The sequence below is a fragment of the Antechinus flavipes genome, chromosome 5 (assembly GCF_016432865.1).
Source record: "Antechinus flavipes isolate AdamAnt ecotype Samford, QLD, Australia chromosome 5, AdamAnt_v2, whole genome shotgun sequence".
In the NCBI taxonomy this organism is placed as follows: Eukaryota; Metazoa; Chordata; class Mammalia; order Dasyuromorphia; family Dasyuridae; genus Antechinus; species Antechinus flavipes.
The window spans coordinates 287,776,877-287,798,421 of record NC_067402.1 but is presented as its reverse complement, the minus strand read 5'-3'; the positions used below and the strand labels follow the sequence as shown (position 1 = coordinate 287,798,421).

General features: G+C 40.4%; 1 protein-coding gene across 3 annotated transcripts in view; it reads left to right on the top strand.

Moving 5' to 3' along the window:
• ENTHD1 (ENTH domain containing 1) overlaps nt 1-16,592 on the top strand; it is a 102,965-nt gene extending 86,373 nt beyond the window's left edge. For all 3 annotated transcript variants that reach the window (XM_051962060.1, XM_051962062.1, XM_051962061.1), the window contains 2 exons: nt 3,265-3,729; nt 15,369-16,592. In XM_051962060.1, coding sequence (XP_051818020.1) covers nt 3,265-3,729; nt 15,369-15,964 — 1,061 coding nt within the window. In that variant the 3' untranslated portion in view covers nt 15,965-16,592. The remainder of the gene's footprint in view (nt 1-3,264; nt 3,730-15,368) is intronic.
• Nucleotides 16,593-21,545: the final 4,953 nt, after the last annotated feature.

Genomic DNA, 21,545 nt, shown 5'->3' with positions numbered 1-21,545 from the left:
AAGGCATTAGTCTTCCGTGTTAGGAAGCTTTCAATGCTGGGGTGGGTTTCCCTCCAAGTAAATGAATAACATTTTTTCAGTGTCTCAACATGCTAGATGCTGAGGAGATAGAGACAAAAAGGAAAGAAACAGCATCCATCAAGAAACTGGCATTCACTTGAACCCACTGCAGTCCTAGCCTGTGTCCCTGGTTCTGCCCTCTGGGGCTAAGCCAAGTTGGTCCAATTCCTCACTGGAGGCCCTTCAGCGTTCTGGTGTCTCTCTTACATGGCGAACACTCTTGTTCCCTCACCCTGTCCCTCTTCAATATCCATGCCAGCTTTTCTCTGGCGCTCCCAAGCAAGAATGAGCCCAGGACCCCAGAAGGGCCTGCCAAGGACAGAGGGGATCGTAAGCTCCTCAAAGGCAGGGACTGTCTTTGGCCACTCTGTGTTCTCGGGGCTTAGCACAGGGCCTGGCATTAGGAGCTTAATAACTGTTGACTGACAGAACAAGGCTTGTTCCTGACACTTTGCTTTTCTTCACATAACTTAGCATTGCCATGTAATTGTGGGAGTTGCCGTGCTGTTAATTCAGGTTCACTAAAACTCCTACATCTTTTTCATAGTAGCTGGGATCTAGTTGTGTGTCTCTCAGACTGGTTTGGGGATGCTAATTTTTGGAACTCAAGTCATGAGCGGGCCCTCCGTCCTTCCTCAAAGTTGTAGGTAGGTGACAGGGACCTGGTCAGCGGAGCGCAAACCACCAAGCGTGCAGAGATCTGTGCCTGCCCCCCCGCCCAGGTGGAAAAGCCTGGGGAGCTTGCTTCCAGCAAGGCAGAATGGCCAGGATTGACAGACCCTGCCCCTTGATTTGGAACTGTTATAGATATTCCCCAAGTTCAGTATGCTAACTACACAGTAAAGAGACGGATTGTGGATTGGCTGCTGAGCCAGAATCATACGGCTCTTTGCCTCTCCCCTTCCCTGGATGCCTGGGTTACAGACGCCAAGGTCGCCCACAGTGGCTCAGCATTGCTCCTGCGCCTTCTCTCAGTCCCCTGGATGGAGTTCATCTGAGTGGGCCCAGTGAGTCACTCTCAGTGAGACCTCCTTAGTTTTGCCTAACAGGGACATTATTCTCTTCCTGATCACCATTTGTTTGTATCCTTCTCAGTCCAAAGGCAATTTTCCTCAGAGGAAAAAACAAATACATAAGAATGCAGTTGCATTATGCCCATCAGTTGGGAATGACTGAATAAATTGTGGTATATGAATAGTATGGAATATTATTGTTCTGTAAGAAATGACCAGCAGGATGATTTCAGAGAAGCCTGGAGAGACTTACAGGAACTGATGTGATGCTAAGTGAAGTGAGTAGAACCAGGAGATCATTATACACGGCAACAATAAGACTATATGATGATCAACTGGGATGGACGTGGCTCTCTTCAACGATGAGAGGATTCAAATCAGTTCCAAAGATTTTGTGATGGAGAGAACCATCTGTACCCAGAGAGAGGATTGTGGGAATTGAGTGTGGATCACAATGTAGTATTTTCACTTTTTTGTGGTTTGTTGGCATTTTGTTTTTTCTCATTTTTTCCTTTTTGATTTAATTTTTCTTATGCAGCATAATTTCTGTGGAGATACACAAGGGAAAATTATATTTGTTTAACACATATTGGACTACTTGATGTCTGGGGGGGTGGGGGAAAGGAGGGAGAAAAATTTGTAATATAAGGTTTTGTAAGGTTGAAAACTATGCCTATATTTTTTGACAATTTTTAAATTGCTTTTTAAAAAAGAATAGAGTGACATTGTCTTCTGTTGTCATCTTGTCCATTGTGAGCAGTAATTCTACTCATTCTTTGAGCTTTTTCTCATCCTATGTTACTACTAAAGCAAAAACCCTTTTTTTTTTTTAGCATTTGTGGTCACTCTTAACTCCAAAAAGAATGAAATGGCATTTTGTATTCATTCTAAGTTAGCAGCTCTTGCTACATACATGTCTTAAAAAACTAAGTTTATTATGCATCCACATTGGCCTATGCGGACCAATTTTCGTCCTCATCAGCATCACTTCTGCTCATATCTCCAGAATTTCCATTCCATTTGGGCCACCTTCCATTGAACATTTTGAAATCTTCCCTTTCAGGATTAAGGAATTTACATTAGACTATACTCATGTATCATTGTGGTTCCTTGCCCCAATCATCTCACCATCTTGCCATGTAGATGAGTTCATTGTAGTTTATTGTTCTACAATAGCTCACTTAAATTTTGGAAACTCTTGTAGTTTTTACTTCATCATTGGGTTTTTCTTTGTTTTTAAGAATAATATCTGTTCCTCTTATTGCTTCCTTTACTTTTTCAAAGACAGAATTATCATTATGGCAAGTCACAAAGCTATTAATCTCTTTTTATGGCAGGGAGAAAACACCAGCACATTTTAAAGTAGTTGAAATGTCCCATCACTACAATGTCATGTTTCCACACTAAGGTTTATCATCTGTCTACCTTTATCTACTGCTTCCTTTTGCCAGGTGATTTGTATTATAGTGTTACAGCTATATTATTTCTCCATTGATTCTCATCCAAATGCCCTCCAAAATATTTCTACCCTCAGAATCCTGAATTAACTAATATGAGAATGGAGTCTTAATATTCAACACTATTCCATTCCCTTTTAATTCTGTTCTGTTTCTTTTGAATATGATATATTCTTCAAATTCTCTTCATGAATCCCATCTTGCCTAGTTGTCATGACATCTAGAAAGTCAAATTGGCATTCAGATCTCTACTCCACTCCATTCATTTCCCATGATTTGTGTTTTTTATTTCTGGCTTTTTTCTTGGATATTGTCTCCTATGAATTCTGGCAGGTCCTCTCTCCTACTCTTCCTTCTCTGTTATACCTGCAATTCTCCAGTGTGTGATGCAGCCATTCACTCCCCCAGTGTGACTTTCTCTTCTGCTTTCAGCTGGTTCAGACCCTAACTCAGCCACTGTGGAAGATGTGTCAGTTCATTTTTTTGGATTTCAGTATTCCCACTTGTAAAATGATGGGGTTGTATGTATTCAAGAATAACTTGAAAAACAAAGTGATGGAAGGCAGAAGTGAAAGGTAGTGATAATCATTTATATAATGATCTGAGAAATTAGAGATGTTGCTAAATGGGATAGAATACTTCAGTTAGGGCGATAGAATTATCCTTATTATAGTAGGAAATAGAGCATAGCAGCTTTCATTTTCAAATCATAATTCCTATTTGTTATTTTACAGATATCGTGCCCTCTCCTTTGGAAAAAAGTCCATCTCTGCATACAAATTTGAGCTTGTGCAAAAGGCTAGACAGTTTTGGCTTCGACAGATTCGATTTATCAAATCTTGCCCTGGAAAACACCATGCAACAGTCTCTAGAGTTTCATCCCCCTCAGAAAAATTGTGATACCCTGGGAACTATGCAGAGTTCCTGGCCACCAGGAAGAGAAGAGGTTGCAAGTACCAACGTAAGGGTGTCAAAGTCCGATCCTTTCTTCCAGAGATCACAGGCTTTCCCTCATAAATCCCAGGCTTCTGTAGAGACCCTCTATATGTCTCCTTCTTTGAAGGAGAGCTTGGTTAGCAGGGAGTACCCCAAACCAACACAGAGCACTTCCAAAGAATTTTCTGAGACACCTTTGCCAAATCTCAGCTCCAACATTGTTAAGACAGATAGTACGGGCTTCAACCCTTTTGCAAGACATGGTAAGTCTCATCAGTGAAGACATACATTCACCCCTCTGTGCTCTCTTGTGCACTTTTTCTCTCAATTCTTTCTCCTCAGTCTCTCTCCCCCCACCTCCTTTACTTTAATCTTTCTCTGTAGCCCACACCAGCTTTTTTCTTCCTTCTCCCCCCTTTTCTCTTAGTATAGACCTGCCATGGAGTGAATTTCAGCTAAGAAATTCACACTCAGGTATCAACACATTTCTTGTGGGCTACAAGCACTTAGGGGGAATCTTTTACCACATGTTATAAGTCACAGCAGTATAGAACAAATTAAGAAGAAATCATTATTAATTAGAACTTTCTGTTTCTGTTATTGCTTAGATGTTATTCGTTGGTTAAGAAAGAATTGGTATTTTTATGTTTTTTTTTAAAGAAACACTATGTACAGATTGTATGAGAACAGATCTCTTCCGTTCTAAAAAATCTCGAAGAAGTTTGCATTGTGTGCTGATCTAAACGAGAGAGGGTCAGGGTCAGATCCAGATTCTAGGTCCTTGGCCATCTATTATTTATACTTTTCATTATATAATTATGTCTTCTTTCTATAATTTAATTAGAGTCAATACAGTTTATTTGTTCATATAGTTGTCTAAGTAGCAGTTTTGTTGATTCTTAGGTATGAATCGAGTGTAATAATGTTTCCCAACTGATACTAGTATAAAGCTTTTAAATGGCTTGAGTAAATAAAGTAAATAAAAGTAAATTAAAATATTGAACGTTGCTATATCAAGGAAAATGAAATCCTCAGACTATTATGAAAAAGTCAGTGAATATGAAAGCCTTATCCCCATCACCCTTTCTGGGATTATTGGCATTGAACCACAATAATGCTGAAATGGGGGGGATGGTTAGTTTCGTGGACAATTTAGTTTTTCTGATGCTGTGGAGACATAAGAGTGCCTGTGGCACTCCCAGGAAAGACTGGCCTGAGAATTTTGGCAGTAGGCCTGTATTTGTTTCATAGAGACCAGGAGAAATCAAAAGGAGATAATTTGGGGTGGCTGTCAGCATATATTTGGCTCTAGAAATCTAGGAGCAAAAGGTTCTTTAAAACTAATTGGAATAAATATTTCCATTCTTGGATTTCAGTTTTGTTCATCCAACGAGGATTTTTAAGTGCCTATGACTAAATGTGTCAAATACTGTGCTAGTCCTGGGGAGATGAAGTTGAAAAATTAAGAATCCCTGTCTTTAAGGAATTCATTCACAACAAGAATACAGAATATTAACTATAAAACATATGCAAAACAAGTTCCGGGATAAAAATGCTAGCAACAAACCGCATAGAGAAAAACTTCATTAAGAGGGTGACACTTTGGTTTGAGGGAGGTAAAGACATGGGGCACAGCGGAATAAAAGGCATGTAGAGATGGAATGTTGGATAGGGAAGCCCTTGAGTTATTGTGAGACATGCAGAATGTCCTCATAGTTTCCTTGCACTTTCTAGCTCTAGTTCTGTACCCTTCCCTTTCTCTGTATCTTACATGTGGGTAAGTTAGGACTTTTTGACCTATTTTGTATCATGGATCCTTTTGGCAATCTGGAGGAGCCTAGGAACCTCACTCAGAATCAGGTTTTGAAAAGCACACAGTAAAATACATAGAATTCTAGAGGAAACAAATTATTTTACAATAAAGATACAAATTTTTTCCCATAAAAGTTTGTGGGAACTATCCATAAGTTCTTGGGAGATTAGAGTTAGGTTTAGGAGCCCATGTTAAGAAACTCTGCTTGGGGGGGAAGAGAGAGAAGAGATAGAGAGAGGATAGGGTTTATTAGGTGCTAACAAGCAAAAATAAGATGGACCTTCTCCTTAGGGATATTGCCTTTTAGTAGAAAACAGTGCATAAAAGAAAGCAGAGAAGGTTGGGGGAGGAGTGTCTGGGGAGTTATAGATGGCTTGAAGAAAGTGTGACAGGCCTGGGGGGCTTCCTCAAGTGCAGGCTTCAGAAGGAACTCACTAGTCTGAAGAAGCTGAAGGGATGGAGGCTTTGCCAGCCAGAAGTTAGTCCCTTGGCGGGTGGAGGCGAAGAGGTGTTTTGGGATTGGAGAGAATGGTGAATCAAACAACTGGTTGCTAAAAATATTTTGCTGTTGTATTTCTTTTCCTGTTGCTTTTTTTTTCTTAGAAAAACTTTTTATAGTGTCCTACATAACAAAACCACAGAAGAGATTGTTGAGGTTAGAGGTATTTTCAGAAATTAAAAATGTTCTTTAATTAGACAGGTGATGATCACTTTGTGATACCACAAGCTCATTTCAAGCCCACTCAGACTAGCGCTTTTGGACTTAGTGGTGAAAAGATGCTCTAGCAGTCAACAAAAGGATGAATTTTGTTACACATATTTATGAGTTGGTAGCTTAGTTTTGTTTTTTTCTCTTTGATTATTTCTAGGTTCTAACCTTCCCCCCCCCCCAATATTCCTATGCTTGTTCAGGTTAGATTAGATATGGAAAACTGTACTGGCACGAATTCTGAATTAGACCTTTGGTGTAAATTTTTCAGAATCCAAATGTACACAGGTGACAGCCATCCTTCCGCATTTGCTGCTCTTAGACGTGAGATCTCAGCCACCCAGTATACCATAGGGTTTTCATTTCTATTCAAACGGTTCACTTCACTGAATTTTCCCTACTTGTTTTCTGCTGGGATCATAACAACAACAACAATAATTTGTTAGTTCAGTACTTTAAAATTTGCAAAGACCATATGTAGATTATATCATTTGATCCTTATATTCCTATATGGTAAGGACTACATAGACTCTTATGCCCATTTGCCAATGGAGAAACTGAGGCCCAGAGAGGGTAAGGAATTGCCTAAAATCATCCAGCTCCACAATAAGGGATCTTATATCTCACAATAAGGGAAGTAATAGTTGATCTAAGATCGCTGGTCCTGCTTCTCTTTTCACTCTAATCCACAGGCCATACCTTGTACAGCACAATCCTTACCTGTTTCCTTGCCTCTCTTCCATCCACTGGCCCTGGCTTTCGGTGGGACTTTTTATTGAGGACTCCTCCTCATTGGCTCTTTGTTTGAGTCCTTGTGCTGATTTGTAGAACCCTCCAGGTTGGGCCGTATGGTTGGCCTTTTGTAAGGAGGGTCCTCTCCTCACTGGAATCTCATTAGCAATCAGTGTTAGGTCAGTCAGCTGGGCTCCCGAGGCACTGACATTCTCCCAAGGGAGGCCCAGCTATGAATCGTGATATACAAAAGAGATAAAGGGCTCCTGGGAGGGGAGGGCATCCATGGTGGGGGAATCAGGGATAGAAGGGACAAGTCGCTTTTCTGGGGGACAGGCAGTGCCTTGAGGCAGAGTCTCAGACAATATATAAGCATTCCCATTGAACTTGGGAAGGTGTAGTTTCCTTTTTATTAATATTAATTTTTATTCTGAACTAATACTAAATAGAACGGGTATTCACACCTAGGCATAGAACAGAAAAAGAGGTTGTGGCCCTGAAACTTTATTATGTATAGCTTGCTTTTCTTTTGAAGTATATAATAAGGATAAGGAGGAAGCCATACCATTACTAGAATATTATAAGGAACTAAAACATCTGAGCGCCATGGGGGACTTAAGGAGATGAGGCTAATAAAAAGTTGACAGAAGCAGTTATGGGTACAGTTCCTTTTGTGTTTCAGGATACCCACGTGTTGCTTGGCTTAGCATCTGCTGTCTCTCATTTTTACAATGTGACTTGCCCAGCCTGTCTCCTTTCTCACTCATGCATAATAATGCCTTAATAATGTCTTCGATCACTTCTTGAAAAGTACATAAATTTTCAGTAAAAGCCTAGAGACTCTAGCTGATGAGAAATCATAGCAAAATTTAAAACATCCATACCCTTTGCCCCCACAAAGAGAACACAAAGAGAAGGAAATTGAGATTCATCACATCCCTATATTGATTAGCACCACCAGACATTCTAAAAATATTTGCCCATTATCTCTCCTCTCTCCCTTTTTTTGAATTCACATTTGACTTGGAAGAGGAAAGACTTAGACTGTTTGCCCTGTTTACCATATTGGCCTTTGCTTACTTTCTACCCATCTGTTCTCAGTTTTCCCTATCTATCCAGCTCTCCTTTTTATGCCTCCATTATTTGATTCCAATTCATGTTTTCAGCTGCATTCAGTGTTCAGTGTACAAAAGTTCTATGTGAGGCACTGTAAACTGCCAGCCCAATAAATAAATATTCTCTCACCTTTAGATGGCAGATCTCAAATGAGAAGTTAGTCATCTAGGGCCAACTCTTTTTAAAAAACATATTTCCATATTTGTCATGTTGTGCAAGAAAAATCGGACCAAAGGGAACCCCCCCAAAAGAAAACAAACAAAAAAGTACAAAAATACTATGCTTTGATCCACATTCAGTCTCCATAGTTCTCTCTCTCTGCATGCGGATGGTACTTTCCATCCCAAATCTGTTGCAATTGCCTTGAATCACTGCATTGTTGAGAAGAGCCAAGTCCATTACAGTTAATCATCACATAGTCTTCTTGTTACTGTGCACAATGATCTCCTGGTTCTGCTCACTTCATTTAGCTTCAGTTCATGTAAGTCTTTCCAGGCTTTTCTGAAATCAGTGGGACCCAGCTTCTTAAACTATGAGTCATGTCCTCAAGGGGATCTCATAACTGAATGTGGGGCTCACAAAATTATGATTTATTATCAGTAAATGTTTGACTTGTATACCTATCTGGAGTCACATAAAAATTTCTTAGACGAAAAGGAGTCATGGGTTCCCTGATCTAGAGCAATTAGATTTTTTTCTTGGCATTTTTTTCTAAATGAGATAACCTCATCTTGGTTGCAGGAATCCCATTTGACCTGTAGGTAAATAGTCCATTACTGCTCTGAAGTTTTGTTTTCAAGTTATTTATTGGTACCTCATGCTACTTTTAAGCCTATGATAACTCACCCCTCATATTCAAAAGGGAAAAAACAAATGAGCTAGTGGAATCTTTGAAGCTGCCTAGGTGACTTGCATAATGTTCTTGTAAGGAAAAGTTACATTTAAAGTTGTTTAAATTGTCCTGGGAATTTATTCTCTAATCAGCTTTGAGAGGGAAAAATCCGTTAGCATTTATATTATTCTTTATGGATCCTGGCAAAAATTCTCCTTGACCCTTCCCTTTGTTCCTGTCTCATCTGCCTCATTTTTTTGCTAGGGATATTTTGGTTGGCAGGGATGGTCTTTCTATAAAACTATTCTTTCCCTCACCTTTTGCTAGTGAAAGAAAATGAACAAGACACAAAAAGGAGCTATTAATCATTCCATTTTCCTTTTTTCATATACCAAAAGTCACCAGAGTTGGAACAATGAACAATTCCCTTAAAGGAAATGTGAAGAAATGACAGAAAATAGTTGAATCAACAATAATCCAGCTCACTGAGCCTCTCCTGCTCAGTCTGACTTAAAAGACCTGTGGGGAGCTCCAGAGGAAGCCTTCCATTGTGCCCCTCAGGGAAGCCCCCCCCTCCAGTTTGGACTCACCCTAGAGAGGTTGCCAGGAACTCTCTGAGCTGAAGACTCCCACCTGGTCTATGCAAGCATGAATTAGTGTGAAGTTTCAAATCCAGAAAGCTCCATATCATATTTTATTGACAGATTTGTAGGATCATAGAATTGGGATACAGAAGTAAGCTTAGAGATCACCTAGTTCACCCAGAATAGGAAACCAAAGCTAGCTAGGGAGAGTCATTTACCCAAGGTCACATAGGTTGTAAGGAACAAAATCAGGATTTGAACTCCAGTTCTTGCATGCTCATTCTAGGTATCGTGATTTTGATCCATCTCCTGTCACCTGTTATCTTGTTTCTCCACTACTGACCTAACCCAAATGAATCAAAGGGACATTGGCACCCTATTTCTTTTCTATACAATGTGCCCAATACTAGAGTGACAAGTGGACAAGATAGGTTTCCAAAGGGGATATTTTTCCATTCATAGAAAACATCAGGAGATTGAAATCCTATGTGTATAATTTCTTGATATAGCAGCTATTATGTGTCAGCAGAAAGACTTAAGTAAGATCGAATGAAGAATGGAAAGCTGTCCTTGCTTTGTACAGTGAAAAATTCTGAAGATGTTCAGCTGATGGAGAGACTCTCTGCCATCAAATAAATCAAGAATTGAATTTAAATCTAGTAGGAGTTTTAAACATAAATTTGGAATCTAATTCCCATTTCTGGAAAGTCACTTACAGTTAGGCTTTTGCAACACAGTATTTTACACAGTACTGAGATTTTAAAATAAAAATTGTAGCATGGAGCAGCTGGATGTTACAGTAGATTGAGCACTGGTCCTGGAGTCAGAAGGACCTGAATTCAAATGTGGCCTCAGACACTTAACACATTAACTGTGTGACTCTAGGCAAGTCATTTAGCCCCATTTGTCTTGCCAAAAAAATTGTAGCATGGTAGTTGACTTATCTAACTTTTATGACAGTGAGCTCGGATCTGACAGAGATGATACATCTGCCCTCCAGAACAGTTTTATCAGCATCCTCTACAAGCATTTTTAATCCCAAATGGCCAGAGGACCTGATGTGTGCCAAGTTCTGTGCTAAGCCCTGGAGATAAAAACAAGAGAAATACAGTCCCTGTGTTCCTGGAGATCACGTAGAAGATAAATGGAAGCAGATACCATAATTACTTTTGCCCTATAGCCTTTCTCGGTCTAGATTTGTGCCTCTCACAGTATTTTTCTTGACTTATCTAACTTTTATGACAGTGAGAGAAGAATGTTAGACGCAAGAGTGAAGAGACTCAGGTTTGAATCTATATGATCTTGGGCAAATCAACTCAACCTCAGTTTCCTATACAATGAATGGGGTTGAACTAGATATTTCTAAAGTTTCTTCCAGCTCTAAATGTATGATCCTATAAAACTAGTATTCTCATAGACAACATTCTGATCCATGTCTTCATGGAGTTTTTTTTTTTTGGAATGAAATATCTTCTCAACTGGATCTTCTTTTTTCTGATGCATCTCATCTCTAGTAAATACTAAAACTATTAGCCCATTGTTGTGACCATCTCACTTTACTTCTAAAAATATTCCATTGATTATTGTTTGTATTTAACTCAAACATTAACGTTCAAGGCTATCCAGTTGTCTGTGGTTTATTAAATCGATTTGTGATCAATATTCTTTTTAGACTTTGCTATTGCTAGGTAATCTTACATCTTACCTTTTATTCTTTTATTGTTTTCACTTTGGATTTTTTCCCTCAATTCTTGAAATTCAACACAATCAAAAAATGTATAAATCATCCACTACATGGTAGGATGAGGCACTAAGCATCCAAAGATGAAAAACAACATAGCTTATCTTCAAGGGGTTTACAGTCTTAGCAGAGGAATAAGATATGTGGATAAATTATTTAAATGCAAGTTAAAACTGGCCTCCTACGTTATCCTAATCCAAGTTGTCATTTTCTTAATATTATAACTTTGTATTTCCCTTTCAATCTCATTTCATTCTGGAAAACTTTAATTGATTCTGAGTTAGAAATTCTGAATCTCACCTTTAACATCTCTCATAGCTCACCAGTAAGCATGTACCTTTAAAATAGAAATGAGGTAGTATTTTCATTTTTTTGTTGTTTGCTTGCTTTTTTCTTTCTGATTTTTTCCCCTTTTGATCTGATTTTTCTTGTGCAGCATTATAAATGTGGAAATATGTTTAGAAGAATTGCATGTTTAATTTTAAAAAATAGAGATAAGATTAATCATCTATCTATGACCTATCCTGTGATAAATGATTTTCCTTAGTATAGCATGAGCCAAATTAATAGTTTGGAAGAAAAAAAATGAACATATAAACCTAACTGAAAGATAGAAAAAGTTAAGATATGTGCTTATATATTTCCATGGAATCATAATATCCCAGGGTTGGAAAGGAAATCAGAGGCCCTGTAATCTAAAATCATCTCCTCCTTCAATATTATCCTTGAAATATGGTTATCTTAGCTTGAACATTTGTAATGATGGGGAATCTACTATCTTCCCAAATAACACATTTAACTTTTGGACAGTTCTATTGATTAAATTTAGGGCTTTTGTTTTGTTTTGTTTTGTCTTTAAAATGAAGTTTCTTTTATATTGCATGGCTAGAATGCATCCCCTTGCCCCAAGTATATAAAATGAACAAAAGGAAGGTATCAAGTCTAGATTGTATCACTCTATTCATAGCACATTAGAATGAAAATATGGCATCAAGTGTGATGTCATTGTGATGTTCTGTGATTCTCAGCCATAGAGAATCAATCCTTGGGAAAGTATTGGTGTGGAAAAAATGGAATTGTGTCAGAGAATAGCTTGGGGTTGCTAAAGTTGGGTCAGTTTCTCAGTTATGATCTGCCCTTCCTTTTTCTCCTGTTCAATTCTAGGCCCAGCTTTTTGTCCAATTGAAGTGCCTGCCCCCAAAATAAGTACTGATGGACAAGTGGGCTGCTTGCCCATCCAAATGCATAGCGTATTGTAGATAAAAAGCCCGTATCCATTTTCTTATGTGAATTGTTAATCATTCCCTTTGAAGTGCTCTTGCATCTCATTGAGGAAGCACTGTAGTCTGGGACTTGAAGAAGTCAGTACAAAGACTTCTCAAGACAAGTGCATCTGGAAGATCTCATTATCAATAAGGAACCCCTTTTCCCTTTGAACTTTTTGGAGAATAACTTCTAAAACAGTGGTGAATACTTGGTGAGAGTATATCTCTCAGTTTGATGATCAGCAATCACTGAACAATGTTTTCTCTGTGGAAATTTATATGGCATTAACCTTTATTTGAAAGCCATCTTGCTGGAGGAGTACCTTTAAAGTTACATCTTGCATCACCAAGTCATAAGCTTTTTTTTGTTGTTGTTGTTTTAACAACCAACCATAAGTACAATGGGATCTTGCATATCTTTATATCTTTGTCATATCTTTAAGTCAATTGTATGACTGTGACAATATGCTCTAAAATAGAAAGTTTTTTTGCAGAAAGTTTACCTGTTTCCTTCTCGTATTTTCATCAAGTTGCCATCAGTATCTAGGCTGATCATTTTCATAAAGATTCTATAGAAGTTAAAAAGGAACTTTCGGGTTGGGAGTTAAGAGATGTCTTCTCGGTCGTCTTTAGGAGTCATGGCACTGCTTGATTTTTTTCAAGTTATTTCTCTCTTCTCTCTACACTGTCATTATCTTGATGCTGATCTTTTTGCCTATGCCATCATGAGCACTGCGGAAGAAGATGACCCAAGGATCCTGGGAAAGAATCTTTGGTTACAGGAGAAAATCTTGCTAGCTTCATTATTAGCTTCTCCAAAGAGAATCTGACAGACATCCTTCCTTATAGCTACATCTTCCTTGCTTATAGCAAGAATGTCCATAACGAATGTTTTTGTCCCTCTGGGGTACGCCAGCTCAGACACTGGGCCAGGATCTCACGAGCAGCTAGTCTGCTGTCAGCCTGAAAACCTGGGTTTCTTACTTCCCTGTGCCCCATTTTCACCCATTTCACTGACATCAGTGCAGAGGCAGAATAGGACCCCACCGGTCTGAGAACTCTGTTGTATTTCTCTGTTTTATGGGTTGTTGTAGCCAAAGAATTCATTATCTCCCGGTGACCAACCCACCGGCGATGAACATCCTTTTATGGATCCTGGCTAATCTTTGAACAACAGACACGGGCTGTGCTGGGACCGGGCTCAAAAGTTTTTTCATCTGGAAGCAACTCCCAGAGCTTAGGCTCCCTGGGCATGATTTCTGGGCACCCTTGGGACACGTCTAAGCCAAGATGAGGCACTGGAGTGGGGCCTTTGGGGTCCTTCCATAGGTTTAATTATATGTTATTTTGATGGCTTTTTTCCTTGTATGTCCTTGGAGTCTCACAGAAATAAGTGCACATACAGGATGCATTGTGGTAGATGGCAGCCACACTGCATCTGCAGGAAAGTGGGCATTTCTCATTATTGGTTGTGGCTGATTTTTGACTGGGTGGTCTTTGCACAAAGATGGATTCTCTGTTTTAAGTTGATGAGTTTTCTTACGTTACATGCCAGCTTAAAATAGTTAACAGCTTTCAAAGCGAACAAACCTCCAGAGCTCCTTGTTCATTTACTTTTCTGTTTTTTACTATGCCAAGTTCAGCCCAGACTTCTTGGTCTGCTCTGGGTGACCACCCTTCACGTGGCCCCAGCTGACCTGGAGCTCTCATGGTCATCCCCCACCTCAGGAACCAAAGGGCCAGGGAGCCAAGCAGGGGATGCTGCCACCGAGTCAGGGACCCTCACTGGGTTCCATGTCAGCCCGTCTGAACTGATCTGGCTCTGGACAAGTCACTCGTCTCTTAGCTTTGACTCCTTAAATGGCCTCCAAGGTTCCTTCTAGCCCCCTTACTGCCCTGTTCACATCCTCTTGCCTGGAGGTCCCTTTCCAGCCTTTGTTGGCCTTTTTCTCACGCCTTGCCGAGGCCCAGAATGCCCCACGACCTCCATTGTTTTCTCCATACTGAAAACCAAGTGGCTGTTTTTCCCTTGCCATCCCTTAAGCCCGGCTCCAAAGCCTCTTCCTCCCTGTGCCTTCCCTCAGCCCATCTCTGGAAGTCCCCCCCCCTTCCCCGCTCCATCCCATACAGAGGCAGGGACATAGTCCTTTCTCCACCAGCCCAGGGCTCTGCACATCAGTCAGGACTGCTCTTGGGAGCAGGAATCCCTCCCTTGTCTGCAACTTTCCATCTTAGCGTGTCCCCTGGCTCTGAGAGTTGGGGCGGCAGGGTGGCTAGGAGGCCCACCTCTGGCCCTGCACCAGCCCTGCTCTGCACCCAGGGCGTCCCAGAGAAGTGGGTTCTGGAAGCACAGGTGCCCGAGTACAGTAAAGGAGCACAGGGGGAGAAGGAACCTTTGGGCTGTGGGGCAACATAAAACCTCCACTCGGAGAGGATGGCCAGGGTGAAGGCTGGGACGGAGGCCAGGGTGGAGGCTGGGACGGAGGCCAGGGTGGAGGCTGGGACGGAAGTCAGGGCGGAGGTCAGGACAGAGGCCGGGCCATGAGCCAGGGCAGAAGCTGGGCCACGAGATGATCCTTGAAAGAACTGAGGCTCTTGAGTCTGGAGAAGAGAGCTTTAGGGGGCTGAGAATGTTTAGGGCACATCCAGGTACTTTAAGGGTTGATCTATGGAAGAGGAATTAGGCTCTTTCTGCTTGGTCCTAGAGGGGATAGCAAGAGGCAGGGGGGCAGTCGTGGTTTGCTGAGAGGACCAAGCTCCTTATCATTTGGACTCTCTGAAAGTGGACTGGGCGGCCTCAAGAGGCAGCAGGGCCGGGGGCTGCTGCTGGGCCCTTCAGCTCAAGCTTCCATTTTCCTGGGAATTCCAGGTGAGGTCGAGGTGAGAATAGATGACATAGATTCTGTGTCATTATGTTCATTTGAATTCTCTAGGCATTCTAAATGTTTCTACAATTCTAACTGTTCACAGGTCTTTATTTAGGATAATTTCATTAAAACCTTAAATTTAATAAGCTTCACTTGTCAAGAGCTTTGTTTATGCAAACGGTTTGGACTGTGAATCTCATTTGGATATTACACAACCTTTGTCTTATTTTACATCTATTTTAGATTCGACCGTCTCCGAAGGAACATCCTCATCCTTTTCTACCTTCTTCATCTCATCCCCTGACTTAGCCATTTCAGAAAACATCCCTCCTGCCTTAGGTCTGTCTTCTGATGGATCTTCCCTTAGGCCTTCATCCCACGGGCCGTCCTCCTCCTCCATGCTCCTTAAAGATGCTCAGGTCAAGGTGAACCACCCCTTTGATCCTTGCCTTCCCTCTTCAGATGAAGATGAGAGCGATAGTATCAACCTGTTAGACATCCTCCCCGATAACTCCGATTCTGCCAATCCTGTCACGAGTGACAGGATATTCCCCGTGCAGGATATTCAGTGCCTGAGCCCGGCCTCGGAACCGGCCCCCGTCGTGGGCGAGGGGCTCCCCGAGTCAGCGGGTCCCAACACGCCCATTCTGGGTGCCTTAGGGGAGATCAAGCACGCCATCAGGAGGCTGCACGGAGACCTGAGCAAGGTGGTCCAAGAGCTGCGCATCGTCAACAGCCACCTGGTAAGCATGGAGGCCGGGAACAGTCAGCAAGCCTCTCCGCCCGTCAGCAAGGCCCTCTCACCTGGAGCTTCCGTGGATAGCCTGAGTCAGTTCTGACCCTGCAGAGGACAATGGTAGCGCCTCCTCCCCTCCCCACCTTCTCTCTCAAGATGCTGGAGAGTTGACTTTCCATGGATTTCTGGGCCCAGCAGCAGGATTAGTGTGGCAGTTTCTCTTTTTCTTTTAAATTTATTAACAATTATTTCTCCAATCAGGAGGAGGATGTGTGTCTCCTTTTTGTTTAAGGGAGAGAAAAGATTTTATGTTTGAAACACATTTTCAGGTTCTAGATAGGAACACATTGTAAACCCAAGGGAATTTTATCTTTGATGTGCCGTTTTATTTCAGAATGACTAAAGCTGTAGGAGAAGCCTTCTCTCCCAACCGGATCCCCCTACTCTCAAGTTATTCTGGAACGGGTAGCAGGAGTCCATTTGTGTTCAGTTATCTAAAGCCCCTTTGTTAATACACCTTAGCCTCGGGGGAGGAAGAGTCTGGTCTACCTGAATCATTAAACTCATTGCTGTCATTGAGTCTCCAAACCTTAAACCGAGACTCGTGGCTTTCTCTCTTTGGTGTCATGGTCAGCTAGGAATTCCATAGAATCGAGCCCGCTATGTGCCCCCAAATAGCTGTCAATTACAACTTTTTATTGTTCATTTAAATTAAAATTCAACCACAAATGTGTGCTGGCTCATTTCTTCTTTTCTTAGGGGAAATAAATTTGTTTTTATCTTATTTTTTTGTCTTGATTAAATTAAACTGACCTTTCAAACACAGATGATGCTTGGTGATTCGAGCACAAAATGACTGTTTGGTGGTCATCCTGGTCTCTTGGATAGTATTCTTCTGGGCTGTTGCTACTTTCTAAGTCTGGCCACCTGGTTTAAGAGGAAAGAGATCTGGCAATGGCAGCAGTTGAAAAATCCATTCCTTCTTTTGAATGATTAAGAAGGTTAAACTGAGGATTGAATCTGTTTTTTCCAGTAACATTTAAATTACATTTATCTGCATTATTTTTGTCACATTTAGTTCTAATAGTCTAGCGAGGTCTATAAATTAAAAAAAAATCTTTCCAGCAACTTGACACGTTTTATTTAATGAACCACTACAGAATGATACAATAAATGAAATCCTCATTCTCTATTATTCATCTGGTTTACTAACTTTACACTGATAGTTATTCAAAATTATTTCAAATCTTATTAAGTTATCAAACTTGAAAGTTTCTGATTTTTAGGTGAGTCTCTCATTACAGAATTAATCATAATAGCAATTATTATTGCTATTAATGGGCCAGTGATTTCATCCCAGTGTGGAAATTCCCTACTGCATTGCAGATTGATAGCTCTTCCGTAATCTTTAGTCTTATTTGGAATGCTACAAGGGTGACTCATTTGCCCAGTCATAGATGCATATGTCAGAGAAGGACTCGAACCCAGTCTTTCCAACTCCGAGACCAGCCCTGTCTCCTGGATGCTTCTCCACTGTGGAATGTGCACTGGTAAATTGGGAGTTGCTTTTGCTGGCTCCTAATCATTTCTGGTACTTTTTTTTTAAACTTTCAGGTACAATGTTAAGCACATTGCAGGCTCTCAAAAATGGTTGTTGAATAAATAAATGAATGAGGTAGTGGATAATTTAGAGCTAAATTCATATCTGTGGTTCTGGTTTTAAAATAACCAACGTAACACAATGAATTCTAGGTTAACTAAATCAAAAACGCTGCTCCATCCCTGTCCCCCTCTCCAAAAGAAACATTTCCACATGAATTAAGAAGCAAGGTTTTAAATGGGGGTTGGATTCTAAGGAATTTCTTATGCACAGAAAATTTAGGGGACAGGAGACTGCACTAGCTTGGCGCCATGAAGAGCCCTCCATTAAAAATCTGTGGAGATTTATTGGCAAGAATAGGGAGGAGGCAGCCTTTTAAATCATTACCTTCCTTCCCTATCCCTATATCTTCAATCCATCCTAAATACTGACTTCCAGTCCCAGGAAGTAAAAGTATCAGGTGGCCAGAAGCTTGTGACCAAGTTGGCAAAAATTAGACCCTCTGGGAAATTGTCCCCAAATTAGTACTTCAAGTTAGATTTTGCATAGCCCATATACTTCAATTGGTTAATTAACATAATTAACAAACGCCCTCCTTTGAATTTCCATTTAGCCATCTCTATAAAAAAGAACAAAGAAAGCCTGACTTGATGAGTTGAAAAGGGACTTATCCTGATTCAATTTGAGATCTTTTTGTAAAAGAAAAAACTTCATTAGATGGTATTTCTTCACCAGAAGAATTGTATTTCTCCTTGGTACTAAAGGCCTGCTCCAAGATAGGCCCATTTTTTAAAATGAATTTTCTCTCTCCTGGATTCCTTGACAAGGACATGTCACCACCAACGGGTTCCTTGAAAATGCTCAGAAATGTGCAGTTTCGTTTTTAGCTTTCAGGCAATTGTCAGGATTCTGAGGCGCTTATGGCTGGCCAAAGAAAGAGGTCTCGATGTTCTATAAAAATGTTCTATAGAAGCTGATTTTAGAAAAGCTTGGAAAGATTTACATGAACTGATGCTGAGCAAAACAAGCAGAACTAGGAACTCATCATATGCAATAACTGTGTGATTGTGCGATAATCAACTATGAAAGATGTGGTTCTTCTCAGCGGTTCAGTGATCCAAGGCAATTCCAATAGACTTTGGATAGCAAATGCCGTCTGCATCCAGAGAGAGAACTATGGAGACTGAATGTAAATCAACACATGCTAGGTTCACTTCTTTTTTCTTACATGATTTTTTTTTTTTTTTGCTCTGATTTTTCTCTCCCAACATAATTCATAAAGCAATATATATTAAAAATATTTTTTTTTAAAGAAAGAGGCCTTGAAGCAAAAAAAGGGAGTGTTTTGAAATGGAGTGTGATAGAAATAGTAAAATTCAAGGTTTCCCACAAGCTACTCAGCTAAGAAATTGGTGAAATAGATTGATATCTCTTTTCACCAACTGTTTTCAGTTTGGGCTGCCCTGACCAGGCTTCTTTTTCCTTTTAGCTATAACACTTTTGTGTGTCTTCATTTTATCAAAAGAATATTGAGAAACGCCTTGGATTAATAAAATGAAAAAATTTAGAGTTGGTTTGACTGTAACTTTTTCGCCGGGTTGTACCTTATTTTTAATAGGAACATTCTGAAATGTGATGAAACACAAATGTGATGTGTGGAATGGAAGCTTTTCTTCCAGGCTCTTAAGTGATTTGAGCAGGCCAAGCATATTATTGCTACATCAGAAAATGTTCCCCATCTTTTATCATCAGGCAGACTTAGGAAAAGAGCAAATTGGCTCAGAAGGAACTGCATTTTCCAGATGATTTTGTTTGGTTATTTTGAATTCTGTTTTCTCACTGACGGTGCCAAAAGTTTTCAGCGATGTGGTAATTATTGTAGAATGATGGCTGCAGGCAGGCAAAGCTATTCGAATAAAGAAAAAAATGCAATCTAAAGCATCACACTATGGTTTGTGTAGTTGGTTCTACTCTAGGTCAGCTTTGGGTCTTTGCATCTTTATTGCATCTCTTCCTCTCCACTTAAGAGCTCAAGACCAGAGGACAGGCTGTTTGTCTACTTGGGTCATAGAGACATCTTATTCTACAAGGTACAGCCTCTGAGAGTTATTTAAATTTGTGCTTATTAAGAGATCTTAGCACATCCAAGAGTGTGAAAACATCTCTAGCAGAAGAGGATTGTCACAATTTATCAGCTTGGGCTACACAAATAACATTTGGATATGCTAACAGTCTCTCTAAAGGCATCAGTTATCAGTTAAATTCACAAAAGTATTGCTCCAGACAGGTTCAGAGAGAGGAATATAGTGAGTTTCCTGATTTGCAGATTCTTCACGAGCATTGGTTTTAGCTATGGTATATATGTGCATATGTCTGTACGGATATCTATAATTACATTTATGCATAGAGAGAGTGTATTTGTAAATGCAGATACAAATGTGACTTTACAAGACATAAATTTCCAATGATTACATGTCAATTGGATGAACTTCGGAGAGACAGGATAGAGAGAAAGAAGAAGACGATAGTCCTAAGTCAAAAACAACTGCCCTTTGTTCTCCATTTATTAAATAACATTTATTAAAACCATTTATTAAACATCTACTATATGCAATTTTCTTGTAGCTCTTCAAGGTCTCTAGAGATCCCCTAATGGCCAAAGCCAATGGCTTTTTCTCAGTCCTTTTGGATCTTCCTGCAGCATATCTTCAGGCTCCCCCTTTCACTCTATGTTATTTCCCTAAAAGAGTAATATGTAAGCCTTCAAGTACTATATGAATATGTATTATTCTCTTAAGCGACGTGAATAGAGGGATTCAAGATCTTTAAAGCATTTTATATCCATTAGCATATGTAAACACTTACAGTTACTTCCATGTATCACTGTAAGCATAGCTGCAATCCATCCCATCCCGGCCACCACCATCTTGGAATATACTCCAGTTTGTCAACATCCTCCCTAAAATATGGTACTCAGAAGTGATCCAATACTTCCTCCAAATGTGATCTGGACAGGCCAAAGCTCAACGAAACTGATTCAGGACATTGTACTTCTGTCAAGGAATCCTAAGGTCACACTCACTTTTTAACTACAGGTCTCCCCTGAACTAACTCATCTTGATCAATTATGACCATCATCAGTTATGATCTGAACTCTTTTATATCATTCCACCACATCTTGGAGCAGTGGTAGATAGAGCACCAAACCTGAAGCCGAAAGATGAGTCTCTCTGCCTTCAAATCTGGCTGGGTGATGTTAGGCGCATCACTCTATCCTATTTATCTCAGTTTCCTCATCTGCAAAATGAGCTGGAGAAGGAAATGGCAAACTCTTCTAATACCTTTGCCAAGAAAATCCCAAATGGGGACAAGAAGAGTCATTTCAGCTGAAAGGATTGAATAACGAAACCTATTACATGCTCATCTATTATTTTATGAGTTATCTCCCAACTAGAGAGCAAGTTCCTTGAGGGCAGGGGCTCCATCTTTGTTTACTTCTTTTCCTGGCCTGAGTGCACAGGTGGGTGCATGTATGTCCATGTGCACACATACACACTCCTACAGGTAATAAAGGTTTGCTGAATGAATAGCATAGATAGGCATGGCAATTCCCCTTGGAGAGATGCTGAAACAGAGACGGCCACAAAGGTTAAGTGATAACCTTTCCATATTCTAAGTCTCTTAACACCATCATTCAAGGTCTTAGAACATGCCATTTCTCACCTGGCTGCACTCCGCTGGGACATCTCCAACTTCTCCACCGTGCCCTGCTCCGGATTCCTTTTCATCCCTGCCTTCTCCCTTCCTTTTGTGCGTTGTCTCTTCCGTAAGCTCGTGGAAGGTAGGGACTGTAATTTTTCATATTTGTTTCCCCAACACTAATCACTGCGTTTAATGTTTATCGGCTGTGACTGTGACAAATGGTAGAACAAATACATATCTACACTGTTGGGAAGTATCTTCGTTAGGAGTTCCCTTTACCAAAGAAATCTTAGTCCACATCAGCAGCCCAGCATAACTTAAATACAAAAGTAGCTTTGCTGTAAAGGTCAACTCCTTGGTCCCCAGGTAGGTCTACCCCAAA